Source organism: Anopheles aquasalis, chromosome 2 (genome assembly GCF_943734665.1).
Source record: "Anopheles aquasalis chromosome 2, idAnoAquaMG_Q_19, whole genome shotgun sequence".
Taxonomy (NCBI): Eukaryota; Metazoa; Arthropoda; class Insecta; order Diptera; family Culicidae; genus Anopheles; species Anopheles aquasalis.
Genome location: NC_064877.1, coordinates 84,273,147 through 84,290,237, shown reverse-complemented (window position 1 = coordinate 84,290,237; position 17,091 = coordinate 84,273,147). Strand labels below are relative to the sequence as shown.

The window sequence follows — 17,091 nt, the reverse complement described above, 5'->3', positions numbered from 1 at the left end:
CTGTGGTAATCGTCGATTCAAACGCAACCGATTCGGTGCAACACCATGTGCAGCGTAGTGGACTCGCGCCCGACCTAAACCATGCCGACGGATGGTTGTAGTAAACGCAGCGCCAGAATCCTGCTGGCGTTTGGAGTGATCCTTCTCTGGAGTTCGTCCTATTTCGTCCAGAGTGCGGTATGGTTGTAGCTGCGTAGTGTATGCGGTAGCGGAGTGTGAAGGATCCCTAGCTAGTATCAATCCACCCCTTTCCAGATGACCCGTAAGCAGCTGATCAACTCGATGGACATGATGCGGTCCGCTTGTGCACCCAAGTTTAAAGTAGAGACAGGCAAGTGTGACCATCTCAGATAAGAAATCAATCAACAACCGTAAAATATTCTCGCAGAGATGCTGGACAATCTTCGGAAGGGCATCTTTGAGGAGAATCCCGAGCTAAAGTGCTACACGATGTGCATCGCGAAGATGGCCGGGACGGTAAGAGATGCATGCAAAGCCGTTTTGTGTCACTTCCTATCGCACACTCGCTATTATCAAGCTTTATCTCGCTTGTCATAGATTACCAAAAAGGGTGATATCAACATACAGAAGACGCTCGCCCAGATGGACGCCATGCTGCCACCGGACATGCGGGACAAGGCAAAAGAGGCGATCCACGCCTGCCGGGAAACGCGTTAGTATCTCGATCACGATCGTGATCTGCTAGTACTGACCTCGACGAGGCATTAATATCTTTTTTCCGCTTGGCGACACCAGAGGGCAAGTACACGGACCCTTGCGATAAGACGTTTTATTCCACCAAGTGTCTCGCCGACTACGATCGAGATTCATTCCTCTTTCCTTGATCGATCGTCCCTCCGTATGAACGAGCAGTCGACGAGCAAATCGATCGACGCTCCATCGGCTAAAGCAACGATCAAACAACAGGCTTACAGCACCGTCAGCATCAGCAGCAGCAGCAGCAGCAACAATGAGCAGACCATCCGCAGCAAACACATGGGCCCTACATCGATCATGACCACACTAGGGGAATTGTTTCCTAACGCACGCACACACGCGCTGATAGTCGGGGCCTTTAGCTCTAAATTAGTTAATTGATAGTTCAGCATCAAGCGCAGCAGCAGCAGCAGCAGCAGCAGCAGTATGAAATATGAATTCGCCCTAATGACAGGCGAGGTGGTGGTGTATTAGGTGAAGGGACAAGGCCGGGCACATAAGCTTCGTGAGGGAGTGAGAGATTCCAATAAACGACGAGGAAAGAAAACTCGGAACCACGAATGCCTCTTCTTGATGCGACCCGCTGGCTGAGCTGAGTGCGGGGTCGCGTGGGATCTGAAGATGATGCTGCGCCTACGCTGGCGAGATGCTCGATGATGCTGGAGACATGCGCGTCCTCCTGCGCACCATGGTTCACTGCTCGTCCTCATCCCGCGTGCTCATTGAACCGTGAAATTGGATTAACATGCGCTGTGATGGTGTGTGTTGGGTTCCCATAAAAAAAACCTACCCCTAGCAGCACGTGGTCCCACACCCGCATGTACGTCACGCTCGAGAGGACGCATGGTTGAAGGCCGGGTGGCACTGAACCGGATCGGTCGGTCCCGGTCCGGTGGGATCTTTCACGGTTACCTCCGTTAAACCGGTTTGAGCATGAAACCCTGTTCGTTGATCTGAGTTTGGTGTCTTGTTTCACATTTCATACGCTGCTCACTTAGGGCGTCCGGCGGACTGTGATCGCGTCTTCTCACTCGATCGAGAACCACGATCGTCCAGTCGAGCGCATGATGCTGCTCGGTGCCGCTTCCTTCTGTCTTGTTACTTTCTGCCTTTCTGCGGGAAGTGCAAAGTCACTCGAGCGTATCGTGTACTGGCGATGATCATTCGTATGCTCAGTTTCCGAGCGACCGCTTCTTCGGCTGGTAGCCCGTTACTCGATCGCAGACTATTCCTCACTGACGCACAACCGTCTAGGATGATCGAGTTTGCTGCCAATCGAAACGCAGCGAAACGCGCCAACTGGTGCAATGATTTGAACGCTGTATCTGTGGTTCAGACTTAAGGAACTAATAAAAATATAACGAATAAAACACAATTTAATTTAAATTTTATTTTATACATTACCGTGGCATGCGCTTAGCGAGTTCCTCCCCTAGGCCAAACTTTCCATTTTCGTGGTTCTCGAAGGGCGAAAGTGACATCGTAGTTCGGTCAAACATTTCCAAAAGCAAACCGTGGTAGCACCCCCGGTGTTCCCATGGCGACGGAAAATGGTAACAATGCGGGTACGGTGCTCGAATGTTCGATTTTCCTCCTCCAATCACACGAATCGAAGTGGGCTAACTAGCACGAACCAGTGCGGTGCTGTTGGCGAACGCCAGTTTTGAACAAGTGCGCCGAGCCATTTTGTTTGGTTTCGCGGGTCCGCGGGGAACAAGGATGAGCGAGGACAGTTTTCGTCGGATAAGCACACCGGAAACGTGGGTCGGTGCAGGTGGCCGATGGTCAAACCATGGATCGCAGGAAATCAGTGAAAAACGCTCGACCCTTTCAGTGGATGATGAACCGTCGCGTAAGATAAAAGCTGATCCGGAGCCGGATCCAGCAGCAACGGAAGAGGAACCATCGTCTTACACCGAGCAGGACCATTACTCCGAGTCCGATTTTCACGCCGAAGAGGAAGGTGATGAGGAGGACGAGCAGAATGAGCAGGAACCGGACCCGCAGATCGCGGTAACGCAGTGTCGCCCGGAGGACTTCGATACCGGAAACCATCTGCTGCATATTGATTTCATTACGGATGAGCTGCAAACGTTCCGCCTGTCGTCGCACGACGGACCACACCTGCGACGGGCTGGTACTGGGGGTGGCGGTAGAAAATCGTTCAACCAGCAACAACAGCAACAACAGCACAACATATCCTTCAGCCGGGAGCGAGTGCGGCAGATCGAGCGCACCAACCAGATACTGCTCCGCCGAATACTGTCCACGAAGCCAACGTTGCAGACACTCAGCATCAGACCGCAGACGGTAGCGAAACGAAATGTGAGTGTAGGGCTTACGGTACTAAAAGCAGATAGTTTTATTTACTACTTTTCCATGATCTTTCTCATTCTTCCGGCATTCCTTTCGTCAAGAGTTCCACGGGTTTATCGCGTGTCACCAGTGCCGCTCTCAACCGCCAAAAACTGCAGAAAAGGATTGCCAGCGAGAATGAGGTAAGTGGCGCAAGGGCACAAAAGGAAGCAAATTCGTAGACGGGCGTCTATCCTGTTGTTCCAGTCCGTTAATCGTTTTTACATGTCTTCCGTAGATTTTGCTGAAAAAAGTAACATCCATTGGGCTACCGAAGCGGACGACGAGCGGAATGTGAGGCGAAAAAGACAAAAGATTTCGTATTTGTTCTTATAATGTGTGTTTTGTATTTGCCGTGTATTTTGAATCTCTAAATTTGCGTTGACAATACGATGCGTTCCGTGTTTTGTGTATTCGGTGTTATGTTCCGTAAACCCTTTCTGCTTTACAGCCAGATCACACGCACATCCAATGTACGCCCCAAAGACTGACTCATAAATACGATTTCTATGTACTGATCCTACGGTTTTTGTGGAAGTTTCAAAGGAACTATTAAAATTAGAAATAAACGATGTGCTTTATAAACGAATCTTTCTTTGTAAGCATTTCTAACGCTCAACCATTGTGTGTCTTTTCTCATCCAAAAAACAAACAAATTCGTGTAACTCATCTTTTTCGCATCGATCACATAGCTGCAAGCATGCAGAGTAAGGATCTTTCTGCATTTCCGCCGGCACACTATCAAGTTCTTCATCCAGTAGTAGTTTTGCTATCCGATGGTGTCCGTTTAGGACTGCTAAATGGAATACGTATGCATCTTGCAACGATCAACGTCTTTTGCAACGAAATTTTTATGCTGAATCAACCATTTAACCAACGGATAAATTCCCTTTTGAGCACAGATATGTAACAGACTTCGTCCTTCTTGGTCTCGGTTGTATATATTCTCGATTCCTTCGACAATATATTCGAACCCATCCATCCGATCTAGCTTAAAATGCAATGGGAGTTCATTTAAGAACGCTTTAATGAATTCAATATCAATTTTAATTTTGATCTGGTCAACAAAGTATACCAGAATCGGAACGGATCCATGGTTGATTGCATAGAACAGGAACTGTTTTGATTGCGAATCGATGGCACTCCAATGCGCGAGACATTGAACGTTTTGCCGGGAGCAGTACAGATCGAGCAGCGGTTCGAACCAGTTCTCGTAACTAATTTCCGCGCAGACAAGCAAACAGCGGTATACACCTTCAGAATCGTTAGTGGGTGGAATTACGAACTTACATTCCTGAACCAGATAATGTAGGACGTGGACAGAGCGGTATGCAAACGCTAGCAGAAATATTTCCTCGCGTATCGATGCTAATACCGCACGGCTTGTAGACGCTACGAGACATTTGAGGGCAATCGACGAGTCGTTCTGAGCGCGCCGGTACATCAAATTCAATATGCTCGCCTCGAACCATTCCTTGTGCTCCGTCTTAAAGCGACTAATAATGTTTTCGCAAATTGCACTCATGTTGTTAACATTTTCATAGCACATAGGTTCATGACTGTTAAAGGTGTATGCATAACGCATGATGAGCCTGTCATACTTTGCAATATGCTCGAAAACAAGATCTTTGCGATACTGATACAATTGGTTCGATGTTTCAACCACATTCAGCAGTGCGTTGTTTTCTAATAGAGACTGCAAAGCGAGTTCATTGCGAGTGCAGATGGCATAGTTTAGTGTACTCCAGTTCAAAAAATTATCTTTAACATTGATTGCACGCCGTTCGCCGCAGCATCACTTTTAGTGAACAATCGTCTCCTTCTTCCCAAGGGTGAGCATACTGACTCACTATGTGTAATGGAGTTCTTCCGACTGCATCAACTTGCAACAACACTTCGGGGGTTTCTCTTAACAGCCTTTTCAATTCTTTTAGATCGTCCCGAATAATTGCAAGATGCATAGAACAATCATTACCGTCGTCCTTCCTGGCAGCTATTTCATCGACCAGCTGCCTCACTACACCTAGCTCCTCTCGCCAATAGGAGCTGGACTTGAGGAATTGCTTTCCCTCGTGACGATCCCGGTTTTCAAATAACCAACAGGCGCAAAAGTATTCTGCGAACAGACGATGTATAAACAGTGGAACGTCCGCTTGAACACCCTCGATAATTCCTGATTTTTCTGCGCCTTCCACTATCTGTTTCATGAACTTTTCCGCCGCATTCTGCTCTTTCAAGTAGAGCAGTGACAATCGTTCCGTGCGTGACAGTAGAACGTACATCGCTAGCAAAGAATGTTCGGCTTTCCTGGTTACATTCAGTTTCTCCGCTATAAGCTTCCTCTGAGCAATGGAGGAGGCAACATCGGTGGATTCAGTTTTCTGTTCGTTCGCAATATGTAGCTTTTCGTTAATGAACTGCCCCAACATTCGTGTCCTAGCAAACATGGCTTGTACTTCCTTAAATAAAGTGGAAGAAATGGAACGTTGTGCAAAATTAACATGCTTTTTCAATGTTGGTTTTAAGAGATGCAAAGCCATGCTGAAGAACAACGGCGTACAATGCAGATCTCCGAGATATTTCGTAAGAGTTTCGTGCAAAACGTGCAGCAAATGCTTCCGTTGAAAGCCTTCACAACCATCATACTCACTGAAGTTGAGCAACAGATAGCGGTGGAGAAATTGAAACTGATTTTCCCTGGAAAATGGTTTCAGTTGAAAGATCGTTTTTACTTGAAATACAGCTTGCAACTCGGTCATAAAGTTGTACGGCCGGCTTGTAAAATACAGCTTCCGTATCCCGCCAAAGTGTACGAATCGAGAAAACAGATTCAAAACCACCTTGAGGTGATAACGATGGATCTTGAGGTGATAACGATGAGCACGAGTATTCGTAACGAGTATGAATATAATTTTGCACCGAGCCTATCTTGAAACATAACTTTTCAACATAATGTTACTGTAAAATTTTCAGTTAAGGTTATTTCAATGTTATGCAAAGTATTATTTAAGTTATTTGAAGAATCATTCATTATCAAAAGTTCTGTATTACATATTACACAAAAATCTACTTTCCTCTCCGACCGAAATAAAACCCAATTCAAACTTCGTACGTTGGACGGTGCATGGCGGCCCATAACGACGACCAACATGCAAGACCGACGACATACGACTCGCGTTTGCTGACGCGCGGCTCACGTTGCGGTTGCGGCCACACAGAGCTGAGCTGTGCGGTGACCCACTTTCCGCCTCAACCTCGGCACCGACGTCGAAAAGTGAAAATGGAGAGCGAGGCCAACCGTCAGGGACGGCGCAACCGCGTACAGGGACACAGTACGAGCCAAGTTCAATGCAACGAACGAAGGCTTTCGCTTGGTCACCCGCGATCGCGTCAGGATCGCTCCGGCGGGAGGATCATCTGGCCACTACATGACCTACTTTCCGACCGATCCGGGTGCGCCTGCTAGTGGCCCCCAGAACCGTACACCCGCGCGGCCCATGGGGGAAAAATTTGTTAGTAAAAGTACCGAACGGACGACCCAGGTTGCAGCCACCGTAGGAGGTGACCAACGAGCTGAGTTTTACTACGAGGTTCGCGCCGTGGCGATACGCACCAAGCATTTATGTGACTCGCTCACCCCCGAAATCCCCTATGCTCTTAGGCTAACGGAGCAACAATTCATTTGTATGATAATTAATATTATCTTGAATTGGAATCGGTATTTTATTGGAAAAAAACACTTCAATAGTTTCATGCTGCTCGTTGGTTTTGCTGAAATTTATCCTCGTTTTCCTTCGTTTGAAATTACAATACTCTTCATGCGCATCACAACCAAACCGTAACCGAAACGAAGGGGTGACTGCATCGACCGAGTCGGCGGGGTATGTGGTTTGGATGTCGTCACAGCAACCCCTGTCTGTGCGCTCGATGCGTGCTGCCTGCTGCGACTGATGCTCGCCTAGAAAATGTACATGAATAAGGTTGTGGACTTGTGTCCACAAACACCGCCGGTTCAATGACCCTGACCGAGGTTCAAGGAACCCCCGGAGAGGACGGACAGATCGATGACGCATCGCCTGCTATCGACGCGACTACCGAGTACGTCACGGTGGGGCGGGTGGAGGACCCCCAACATCGATTTCGTCGGCGAGGAAGTTTTGCTCAAAAAACTTTTTAAAAAACGAGGGTCAGGTACGGGCCGCAATATTGTAAAAGGGGCGCAGCATCCACGGTGAGGTGGATCCAAAACCGGACTGGGTGGTATCCCCCCCACCCGCTCCCCACCACCCACCACACAGTGCATGACGCATTTTCCTTTGTGGCGATCACTTCGGTTGGTTGGTTCAACAGTGCATTTGTATGCTTTATTGAAACCTCTCCGATGTGTCTATTGTTTTAGTAACTACGAAAACACATGAACTTTTTTTTAAATATTTTTCGATGAATGCTGATCCTTTCAAGAGTTTTGTGTAACAGTTTTGGATCAATCGATGAAAAACTGAGAAAGATATTGATTTTTGAGGGATCAATGCATCTCGTTACTTTGAAAAGCGTTTCCCAAAACCAACGATTTCAATGTCGATGCCCATTGTAGCATTAACACTGTTGGACCAACCGATATGAAAGTTTTAAAACATTATTTTTACACTATTTTGCGGATATCCCCAGTCGATTTTTGCATAAAAATTTGTGATACTTTTTTTTTTTAATAATTATATTATTATACAATTAAATAATCTTGGAAAGTTGTAGTTGAATGAAACATCCACTTGAAAAGAGTTTATTCCACTAGAGTATCCACTTGAAAAGAGTTAAACCATTTCATGGTTTATTTATAAAAAAAAATCTTCAAAAATGATAATAATTCCATCGTTCGTTCCAAAACCCTTCCACTGCTGCTTAGGATGAAGAGAGCTGTCGATGTGAAATGGACGCGCACTGTGCCATCATCGGAGATGGCCGTAGGCCAAACAGCGGCCATCACAATAGCGCAATGATGAATGAGAATCAAACGCACCATTTGGACGAGTGTTTGGCGGGTGGAGGGTTAATGGAGGTGGATGGGGCGCCTTTTTGGAGCGCTGGAACAACCGCGGAACTAGATGCGGCCACGTATGTAGGCCTGGTTGATGTAACGTTTTGTTGACGGTACAGCTATAAATCATCGGTCGGCCGGGCGGCTCTGCTCTGGCTCTCTCTCACCCTATCACGGCACTAACGGTTCCAAGACCCCCTTCTGGCAAAAACTCGTCTAAACAACGATCGCTCCACTTGAATCGTGGAGCCACGGAGCAGTGTTGTGGCCATTTGCGAAGCCGAGCTACGAAATGATGAACCATTTCACTCCGTTAGTGCATGCTTGTTATGATGAACCGTGTGCGGGCGGTGACAACCGCGTTATGACGATCGCTGAATACTACTCTACTAACTGTGGTCGCATAATGGTCGTGTCTAAAAGAAGAGAGAAAAGTGTCCCCAAAGATAACAGGCGCCAAGGTACCGCTGGAGGCTGACATCGAGTGACATAAAACGAAACCCCCCCCCCCCCCCCCCATGGGCACACATACCGACAAGCCTAGTCACTGTCGCTAGTAGTCCAACCATCGTCAACCATTGTCAACCGGCGTGGCTCTCGAATGGAGAAAGCCGTGCGGAACGCCAAACGAAAGCTCCATCAACCTCCACCCCGAGGGCGACTTGGGTCTCCCCCCTTTGAGCGTTGCTACTTTCGTGAGACTCCCCTTAAGACGCCAGCTGGAGCAAAGCGCGCGCGCACGCCCGGTACCCGGTCCCCGGTTCCCGGTTCCCGATTCCGGCCCCGGATGGTTTTCATTTTTTAATCCAACCAGCGCTACCCAGCGCCCATATCTTGGCCTCGCGCGATGTGAAGGATCCATTGCGGATGGTCTCAGCAAGCAGTGCATTCTTAGTGCAGTGCCCAAGACCGAGACCGAGACCGAGACCGGGGTCCTAGTATGCTCTGCGTGAGTAGTTGCGTTACGAGGGGGGAATTGTGTAATTGTCAAATAGTAAGCGCCGCTTCGACCAGGCCAGCATTCGGTGGTGAAGGTAGCCGCTTCGTTTCTATTGCTTCCATGGCCGTGGATATTGTGTGTGCCCGGTGAACCACGGAACGGCCGGATTGGGTTGTTGAAATAGCTTACTTTTAGTGCGAGACTTATTCTTCGTCGACGAAGGTGGCCAAGGTTTGCAAATTCACTACTCAACAGCACAAACTTCAAGTCAAAATCAATCCCAGATCCATGAATTTCCATTCAAAACTACTGCTTCTGATTCCACGCAAAATCACTTCTTCAACAACCCCACTGGCCGGTGGCCCACTTCAACGGTGGCGGTCGTTGCCCTTTTTCTCTTCCTGCATACGCTCGCGTTATGTAGTGAAAGACCACCACTGGGTGGGTGCCAACACTTTTCTCTAGCTCCACGGGCAGCTGGGCCCCGGCTCACGCCATCGGCACTACCGAATGATGGCGTCGGAACAACCGGTCTCGCCCAGAGTTGTGTGAGATTGCCAGCTATGGGCCTGTCCCCCCGCAATCCATTCCCGCCATCTAATGATGATGACCGTGCGCGTGCGGAGGCGATTTGATCGATCGGGTGCGCTGCGAGCAAACATGCGCTCTTTCTACATTTTTATGCAATTACAGATGGTATGGCTCCACGCAATGGCGGTGGTTGTGTTTGCGCCCGTGGTGTCTCATGCTCGTGGTGCTGCAGACACCAATAATGGCGGCGGCGGTGGCCCATCCTTCTATCTTCTTCTTGCGATGCTGATGCGATGCGTGGTTAGCGCGCTTCGGAAGGAGCATCGTGTAATTGACGTTAGATTTGCAACTACTCCCCTTAGTATCGATGCACTAAACATTGGCGAGAGAAAAATGGGAAACTTTATGGCAACCGTAGCACTATCAGCATCTGAAACTGCACCCCAGCACGTTGTTCCATTGTAAGCGCTATCGCTACGCAGTCCACTAGCACATAGCACCCTAGCCAGCATCATCATCGCATCGCGTACCTTTATTCCAACCCCTGGGCATGATCTCACCCCAGCCCACCCCACCCGGAAAATGGGGTTGGCCTTCGTGCTCTGATTCCCCCTTAGCGCAGCACACACCCATGTATTATGTTGCTACGTAGAGACGAACTAGCTGCGAGTAGAGCGAAGGGGATTTCGACTTCCCATGATGATGCTGCTGGTGCTGCTGGTGCTGGTGGTAGTCTCATCATCTCGCGTTGTTGGCTGCCTCCTACCGAGCATAGCAACCTGGCAAAAGTTTTATCTCATTCACTGGACCGAGATGCTTAAGAGTTCTCACGCATCATCATCATCATTAACATTATCATGATGGCCATAACATTAGCGGTAGCAATTCTCATTTCCCTTGCTGCCAGTGTCACTGTTTTTTTATACAAGAGATGCTGCTAAAGATGAGACAGATGACGTCTCTTTATGCGTTTCAAAATCTTTAGCTTCTATTTTAAAGGATCTAGCATATTTAGCATAATGAATGCAATGGCTAACGAATCGTATATTTATCGGAAACAATAATAAGGTTGCTTAAGTCCTAAAGCATCGCCGCCATCACCATCGCGTTCCATAATAAGCGCATCGAGAGCATCCAGCATCCCCCATCTAGACAAACCCCTGGCGGAGAGTTGAATGACTTCTCCAGCGCACTTTTGAGATGCGATGCTGCTCTTCTTCCTGGGCACGATTTTTCCCAACTTTCGCACTCACCTTCTCGCTAAATTCGTGGCCAGGTTCGCAGCAGTACGGTGAAGGTGGTTTCGGTTGCTTAGAAGGTGCTTAGAAAACCCGACGCGCCGATGCCATTCTCGTGCCCGTTCGTTCATTCGCCCACCCTCGGCGGTTGCTTCGTTCGCTCGTTCGTTCGCCCGTGTTCGTGTCTAGTTTTTACCGCCGCCGATCGATGCGCGATAGCCGCAGCCGCCGCCACAGCATCACCATCATCTCGGACCGGCACCTCAGCAGCAGCAGCAGCATCGGTCGTCGTCGTCGTCGCGTTAGGTGATGCCGCTAGAAAGAGCCAGAGCATAATCGGTTGGTCGGATGGTCGGATGGTCGGGTTTAGTGTTGTCGCTACGCGACCGGACGCTGCCTCCTGGGATGGCTGCGATGCTGTTCACTGCATTAGATGCTCGGATCGTGTGACTTAGGCGGTCCTCCCCCACCTACACGAACTAGACGCGTTAGAAGCGACACCGCATGGCCACCATCAGCTACCCGAGCGGCACCACGGGGATTTGGTCTGGATTAACTCCGCGCACCGAGGACGGATTTACGAACGGAGCCACCGTTAGAAGGCGAGCGTTAGAAGCTGCTGCGTCTAATATGCCAGGGCAGGGTGGTGTTTTGGTGGGTTTGGAGGGGTTGGGCGGGGAGCTAAGCCCGTTGTACACGGGCGAACGGAACTACTAACGCCTCGCGCGGTTTCCCGAAGCCGGTTTGAATTGAACTTAATCAGAATCTACCAAGCGGCCAGACGCTCGCGTAGGCAACCCCTTTTTCTGTCTGTCTGCGGTGGACCTGCTTAGAAGCAGCGGCTGTTATGTTCCCGCCAAGTTAATCCTTCTCTCGCATCCGCCATCAGGGTCGACATCCCTAGAGTGTTTCGGGATGAACCTGCCTTCTTTTGCTTTACAATTTGTTGCCGCTTTTAAATATGATATTTTACTTTTCAGTTATGTTTTATTCAACAACTTAAATCGTGCTTATAGAAACCTAGAATTAAGCGAAATTTGATTAATTTTGTTCATTGTTTCTTGACTCAAAAAGCATAACATTATGCTAAGACTGTATGTATTTAGGTTCTTCAACTTATGATTATATTGCTTCATTGATCCCCAATAAACTATTCGCTGCAAAAGGAATCATCATAATTTTCGTTTAAATGTTGCTTGTAATTGTGATGCAAGGTCTAACATATTTTTCAAACATTAAATGCATCGCTCGAGCCACTCGTGTGTTGAAACTATTAATGCAAATGAAAAAGTATTGAAATGTGAAGAATTCTGTAAAGATCCCCAGCACTATCTCACTCATTTCTTAACATTTCTGTCCCGCGACCGATGCTATCCTCCGTGTTCACCGATGCTCCGGTAAACGTCTGAGACACCGACAATCATCGTGACGCTCGGCTGTGACGCTGACGCATGCCTTGGGAGGGGAATCGTTCGAGTGACGCGTTTGTTGGTGATCTCGGCACAAGGACCAGACACGCAGGATTGAATCCAGCCAAACCGGTGCGATTCTAGGGTTCGCTGAACCCTGGGCTGGGCCTCGGGTCGCGAAGGCGGCATCCCGATTGCGAGAGAGAGTTTCAGCAACACATAAGGCGACGGCGACATGAAGTTCACCTGAAACGGTTTCTTTACCTCATTTCGCGTACTATTTCTATCACCACGATGTGTTGCAATCTCGCAGGATATCAGAAATAAACTGATCAGATGTTTAATGTTTTTCCAGAAATGATTTCCTATTTATTGCGCTAAGGAGCTGTGGACAAACGCCACAATGCCACGAGAATAACCACCGTCCTGTGGTCCTCGCGCGTATCCTTTACGGAATGGAAAACATAAACAAAAAAAAAATAAAAATTTGAGAGAGAGAGTTAGCAACACCGTTGGATCCGGAGCGCATGAGCAACAGAAGATAGCATCCGGCAACCCTTGCCATCATCATCAGCACCGTGACGCACCGCGTGGCAGGCCTCCGATCGATCCACCGCCGTCCGCCGTCGGCTGCCAAACGCACACAGTTATATCCTACCTCTGCTCATCTCGATGTGACGTCTGCAGCGTTGCTGCCGATGAGATGGGAGATTGCGAGATGCGTCCCCCCCCGGGTGAAGTGGAGTGAAGGGCGATCAGCTGCTGGTACTGAGCATGGGAAAACATGTGATTTTTTCTTCCGCACATGGAACGGGCCACAGCAGCGATAGCATGCGGCTTTGCGACCAATCGTGGATCACTATTTTCGGGGCTATTCGCTACCGTCCACCAGGCGGCATACGAAACTCCGTTACCGTAGATTGCGAACTCTCTGTTCACACACGAACCGTTGAATGATAAGAACATTGGAACACTATAGCAGAGCTGATAGTTAAAGTGTTACTGAATGTAGAACATTTTCTTTCTATATTTTTTGGATATTATTTGTTGCACATATAAATAATGAACAGAATTTTTAAACGTTTGAAAAAGACGAAGGACTCCATAACACGTGGCTCCAGAAAGGAAACGCAGACGCAAAAGCCCTTGCTTTTTGGGGAATTCAAACGGTGCCATGGAAGGGGAAGACCGTTGTTCGAGTGTCGCTTGTTTGCTTCCCGTTTTGAGCAGCATTGTGCTTGCCATCCTGGTACGGTGCGTAGCAATCAACATTTTCGACGCGTTTTAAATTCCGCGCAATCGCGGCGTCGATGTACGCCATCGCTGCTGTCACCTGCTTCAAATTCCGATCGTAAACTCACCGCAACTACTCGTATTCCATTCTTACATACTGTGTCAATAAGAAAAATAGTATAGTAAATACAAGGTTTGAGAAGTTGAGAATTTAAATTTCTGCGATCGTATCTAAGAGTATAATTGTAATGTTTAGATATTAATTCGAATAGTGTATTATCGTTTAATCGGTTTTGCCAACCGTACCACTGAAACGCACCGTATTAGTTCCTCCAGCATACTTTACGATTCCTATGATATCTTCTCATCGTTTGCTAATTCATTCTACGTAACATCATTCTGCTATAGCTTAGGGCGGGAAATCCGCTGCTGAAAGTTTGCCAACAGATGGTTTGCTCATCTCTTCCAGCTACATTTTTATAATTTCCGTTCAGAAACATATGATGGCAAGAATAGAACCACCAGCCACCTATATAGGTTTTCGCACAATTGTGATCAGCACGATCGTTATCTCTACCCGCGGTGGAAAACATCAATCCTTTATGGTATCTCAAAGAATCTCCCGCCGTTCCGCTATGTGGTATATAGGTACCGTTAAAGTTCTCCAACTCGACCAGCAGCTCACATTCGTGCTCTTTCGTAAACTGATGAATTTGCTCTAGTCCAAACCAGTGCTCATTTTCGACTTGACCAAATCCATTTTATATTCAGTCCAATTACGATCGAAGGATAATCATCCATCCAAGCGTTGTTGAATTACCATCCAGCCTCCTTCAAACTTCTCTTGCTCACAGTAAGCTTGAAAGGGTAATGTTGCTTGATTTGCACGAATTTTATGCTTTCCGGACACTGTCATGGTACACCGTTTTGCATGTCCGATAAGAGCCGAGTTGAATATCCAACAATGCGTTTTGTATTTGCTTAAGATCACGTTCAAATAGCTCCACAAGTTTTCCATTTTCTTGTCGCTTGATTTGTTCGTATTGTATGTCCTGCTGTTCTGTTGAATAAACGATGAATAGAACAACGATCACTATAAATACGAAAGTTCCCAATATAACATGAGCCGTGAATCATGACGGAGAAACACTTTACACTGCTGAACGTTTGCTTTGTTGGGGAAAAACGGAAATGGTATGCAAAACACTGCCAATAGCCCCTTCAAGCGCTTCGAGCGTTAATAACAGATTCGTTCTTTTCCCGTTGCTGATAAAAGGCCAACCGAAAACCCGAATACGTAAACCAAGAACGAGAACAGCTCATTGTAGCCCTTTATTAAGTGGTGATTTTGGGTCTTGTTTCCACGCAAAAGATGACAACAAGGCAGCAAAGTAATGTGTAAGTGAGTTGTTAGAGGAGAACACTGACTAATCACTGTGAGGAAAGACATTTTCAACAAAGTGTAGTCTTAGTTTTATAGCTACAAACGTAGTACTTTTTTTATCAGCACCAGCACCAATTAAATAGAAAATATCAAATTGGACAACCAACAGGATATATTGTTTAAAGCAGTTTATTTTATTTTTCCATATGCAATTAAACAAAGTATCAAACTATTTGTATTTGCATATGTTTACCAGGTGGCAACCGCTTTATACGTTTGAGTGTAACATTTTATTAATAACCCTGCATCAAATCAAAACATTTATTCAGTTTATATAATCTGTAAAATCGCATAATATTGCATTTTTTATATAATAGGTAACCCGTTTGTACCAACGATTCCATTTGAAGATATTTAATAGAACTGCACTTCGTGGTCGACGTTTTTCAACGTTTACTTCAATGGACGTATCATCATTCGAGAATAGCTTAGACCGCGCCATTCGTTGTGGAATCCAAACCACCCGATCATAGCATTCTCTCTTCCACTAACATTTTGATACAGTCCATTCAGAAACGCATGATAGCAAGCATTGAACCACCATCCTCCGTGCCAGGTTTTGGCACAGTTGGCATTAGCATGAGCATCGTAATCCATATAGTGGGTCGAAAATTTCATTCCTTTGTGTTGTCTTAGCGAATCTCCGGCATTTCCACTATAAGTTCCCAGTGTTTTAAGATAATATCCCTCACTTGCACTACCGATGGCAAAGGCGTTATAATAGGCATACTTATAAGTATTGTTAAAGTCTTGTAATCCAACAAATAGCTCACAAGCACGATTTTTTGTAATTTGATACAATCGCTCCAATCCAAGCCAGTGCTCGCCGTCGACTTTACCAAATCCATTTCTGTAGTCATTCCAACTGCGATTGAAGTTCTCCGATCCGTCTTTGCGGCTTTGAATGACCATCCAACCTTCTCCATAACTATATTGATCACAGTAGGCCAGAAAGGATGGTAATGCGTCACTTGGCCGTATGTTATATATTCCAGGCGTTTTCGTGGCAATTTCTTTACAAGATCGAAATGAGCCTTGCTGCATGCGTTCAATGGTCGTTACTTTGCTTTGAATTTCGTCACTACTGCGCTCCAACCGCTGCATGCGATTGATATCTGCTGTCCGCGTGTTTGTTGCTTCTTCGCGTAGTTTCGACAGGTCCGTCTGAATCTTGTCAATCTGCTGCACCAGATCTCCAACTAACTTGAGGCTCTGATTCAAGCGATCTTGATTTTCTGCAATCGCTGCTTGGGACTCTTGCTGCACACTAACCAACAGTTTGATCCCTTGTTCAATCGCTGCTAGAACATCCGCATCTGACTTAGATGTTTGGAAGGGATTTGCTTCGGTTACGTTTTGGAGCTCCATCTCTCGCTTCGATAGCTTAAAACTCTCTTCAGTATGATTTTCTCGAGTTATTTCCAACACATCCTCATTTTTACATCCGAGAACGATCGGCAACAAGGATTCGTCAGCAACTGTCTCTTTTGTAGAATTGTTGGCACACACTAGGTACACTATATAAGACACAACAATGAAGCGAAACATTCTCTGCATCCTGAAGAAAGGCTATAAGCTGCAGCTTATGTTGCTACTGAAGTGAATGTTCAACTGCAAATCAGTTAGCACTGCTGGTCCTTTATAAGTGTCGCATTATGTGTCGATCGATTTGGACACCGTGTTCTTGTTCTTGAGAGATAATGAAAAATCCCCGGAAGGGTGAAACAAAGCATCGGATCCTCGGGGATTTTTCTTATCTGTTTACGTAAGGTACGAACGACCTTTTCGGAACTATTTCAACATGCCACATAACGGGGCAGACATTCATGATTTATTTAATTCGTGATCGATGATCCAGCATCTTTGTTCTCCAGAGAATGCGATTCGAATTGCAACTCTCTGCAGCAAGGGTACTACTGTTATCATTTGAGTTACGGGACGGCAGAATTAAGCATCAGTTGGCTCGATTCATCAACAATCAACGGATTGCATTCTAGCGATCCGTGCAGATAACGAAGGCGTTTGCCATCGGATGAACACTATCGTGTACTTGACCTACTTTCAACATTCCAAATGTAAAGCATAGTTTGGAACACACTTTAACAAGCAATGAAGAAACCATCAATTCATCATTTGCCCTTCGTGTTGATTTCATGCCGTGGCAGACTTCATGGCAGGTACCTGAAAAC

The 17,091-nt window shown here is 46.8% G+C and overlaps 3 protein-coding genes across 3 annotated transcripts; 2 read left to right on the top strand and 1 right to left on the bottom strand.

The window, feature by feature from the left end:
• Window positions 1-28: 28 nt before the first annotated feature.
• Window positions 29-1,225, top strand: LOC126571466 (general odorant-binding protein lush-like). The gene is made up of 5 exons (XM_050229989.1): window positions 29-177; window positions 256-331; window positions 389-477; window positions 559-673; window positions 757-1,225. Exons 1-5 carry the CDS (start codon window positions 82-84, stop codon window positions 843-845), a joined length of 465 nt encoding a protein of 154 aa, XP_050085946.1. The 5' UTR covers window positions 29-81; the 3' UTR covers window positions 846-1,225.
• A 1,149-nt stretch (window positions 1,226-2,374) lies between these two features.
• Window positions 2,375-3,426, top strand: LOC126571460 (uncharacterized). The gene is made up of 3 exons (XM_050229981.1): window positions 2,375-3,042; window positions 3,135-3,215; window positions 3,311-3,426. Exons 1-3 carry the CDS (start codon window positions 2,437-2,439, stop codon window positions 3,368-3,370), a joined length of 747 nt encoding a protein of 248 aa, XP_050085938.1. The 5' UTR covers window positions 2,375-2,436; the 3' UTR covers window positions 3,371-3,426.
• Window positions 3,427-15,295: 11,869 nt separating this feature from the next.
• LOC126577566 (fibrinogen-like protein 1) lies at window positions 15,296-16,502 on the bottom strand. The gene has a single exon (XM_050239261.1). The coding sequence runs from the start codon at window positions 16,457-16,459 to the stop codon at window positions 15,296-15,298; it is 1,164 nt and encodes a 387-aa protein (XP_050095218.1). The 5' UTR covers window positions 16,460-16,502.
• Between the last annotated feature and the right edge of the window lie 589 nt (window positions 16,503-17,091).

Excerpts from the sequence above, each read along its gene's own strand:
- LOC126571466 (XM_050229989.1), top strand. The coding sequence starts at position 82 with ATGCCGACGGATGGTTGTAGTAAACGCAGCGCCAGAATCCTGCTGGCG. Across the intron at positions 478-558 it reads TCGCGAAGATGGCCGGGACG|ATTACCAAAAAGGGTGATAT; the intron begins GTAAGAGATGCA and ends CGCTTGTCATAG. Across the intron at positions 674-756 it reads CCACGCCTGCCGGGAAACGC|AGGGCAAGTACACGGACCCT; the intron begins GTTAGTATCTCG and ends TGGCGACACCAG.
- LOC126577566 (XM_050239261.1), bottom strand. The coding sequence starts at position 16,459 with ATGCAGAGAATGTTTCGCTTCATTGTTGTGTCTTATATAGTGTACCTA.
- LOC126571460 (XM_050229981.1), top strand. The coding sequence starts at position 2,437 with ATGAGCGAGGACAGTTTTCGTCGGATAAGCACACCGGAAACGTGGGTC. Across the intron at positions 3,043-3,134 it reads AGACGGTAGCGAAACGAAAT|AGTTCCACGGGTTTATCGCG; the intron begins GTGAGTGTAGGG and ends CCTTTCGTCAAG. Across the intron at positions 3,216-3,310 it reads GGATTGCCAGCGAGAATGAG|ATTTTGCTGAAAAAAGTAAC; the intron begins GTAAGTGGCGCA and ends TGTCTTCCGTAG.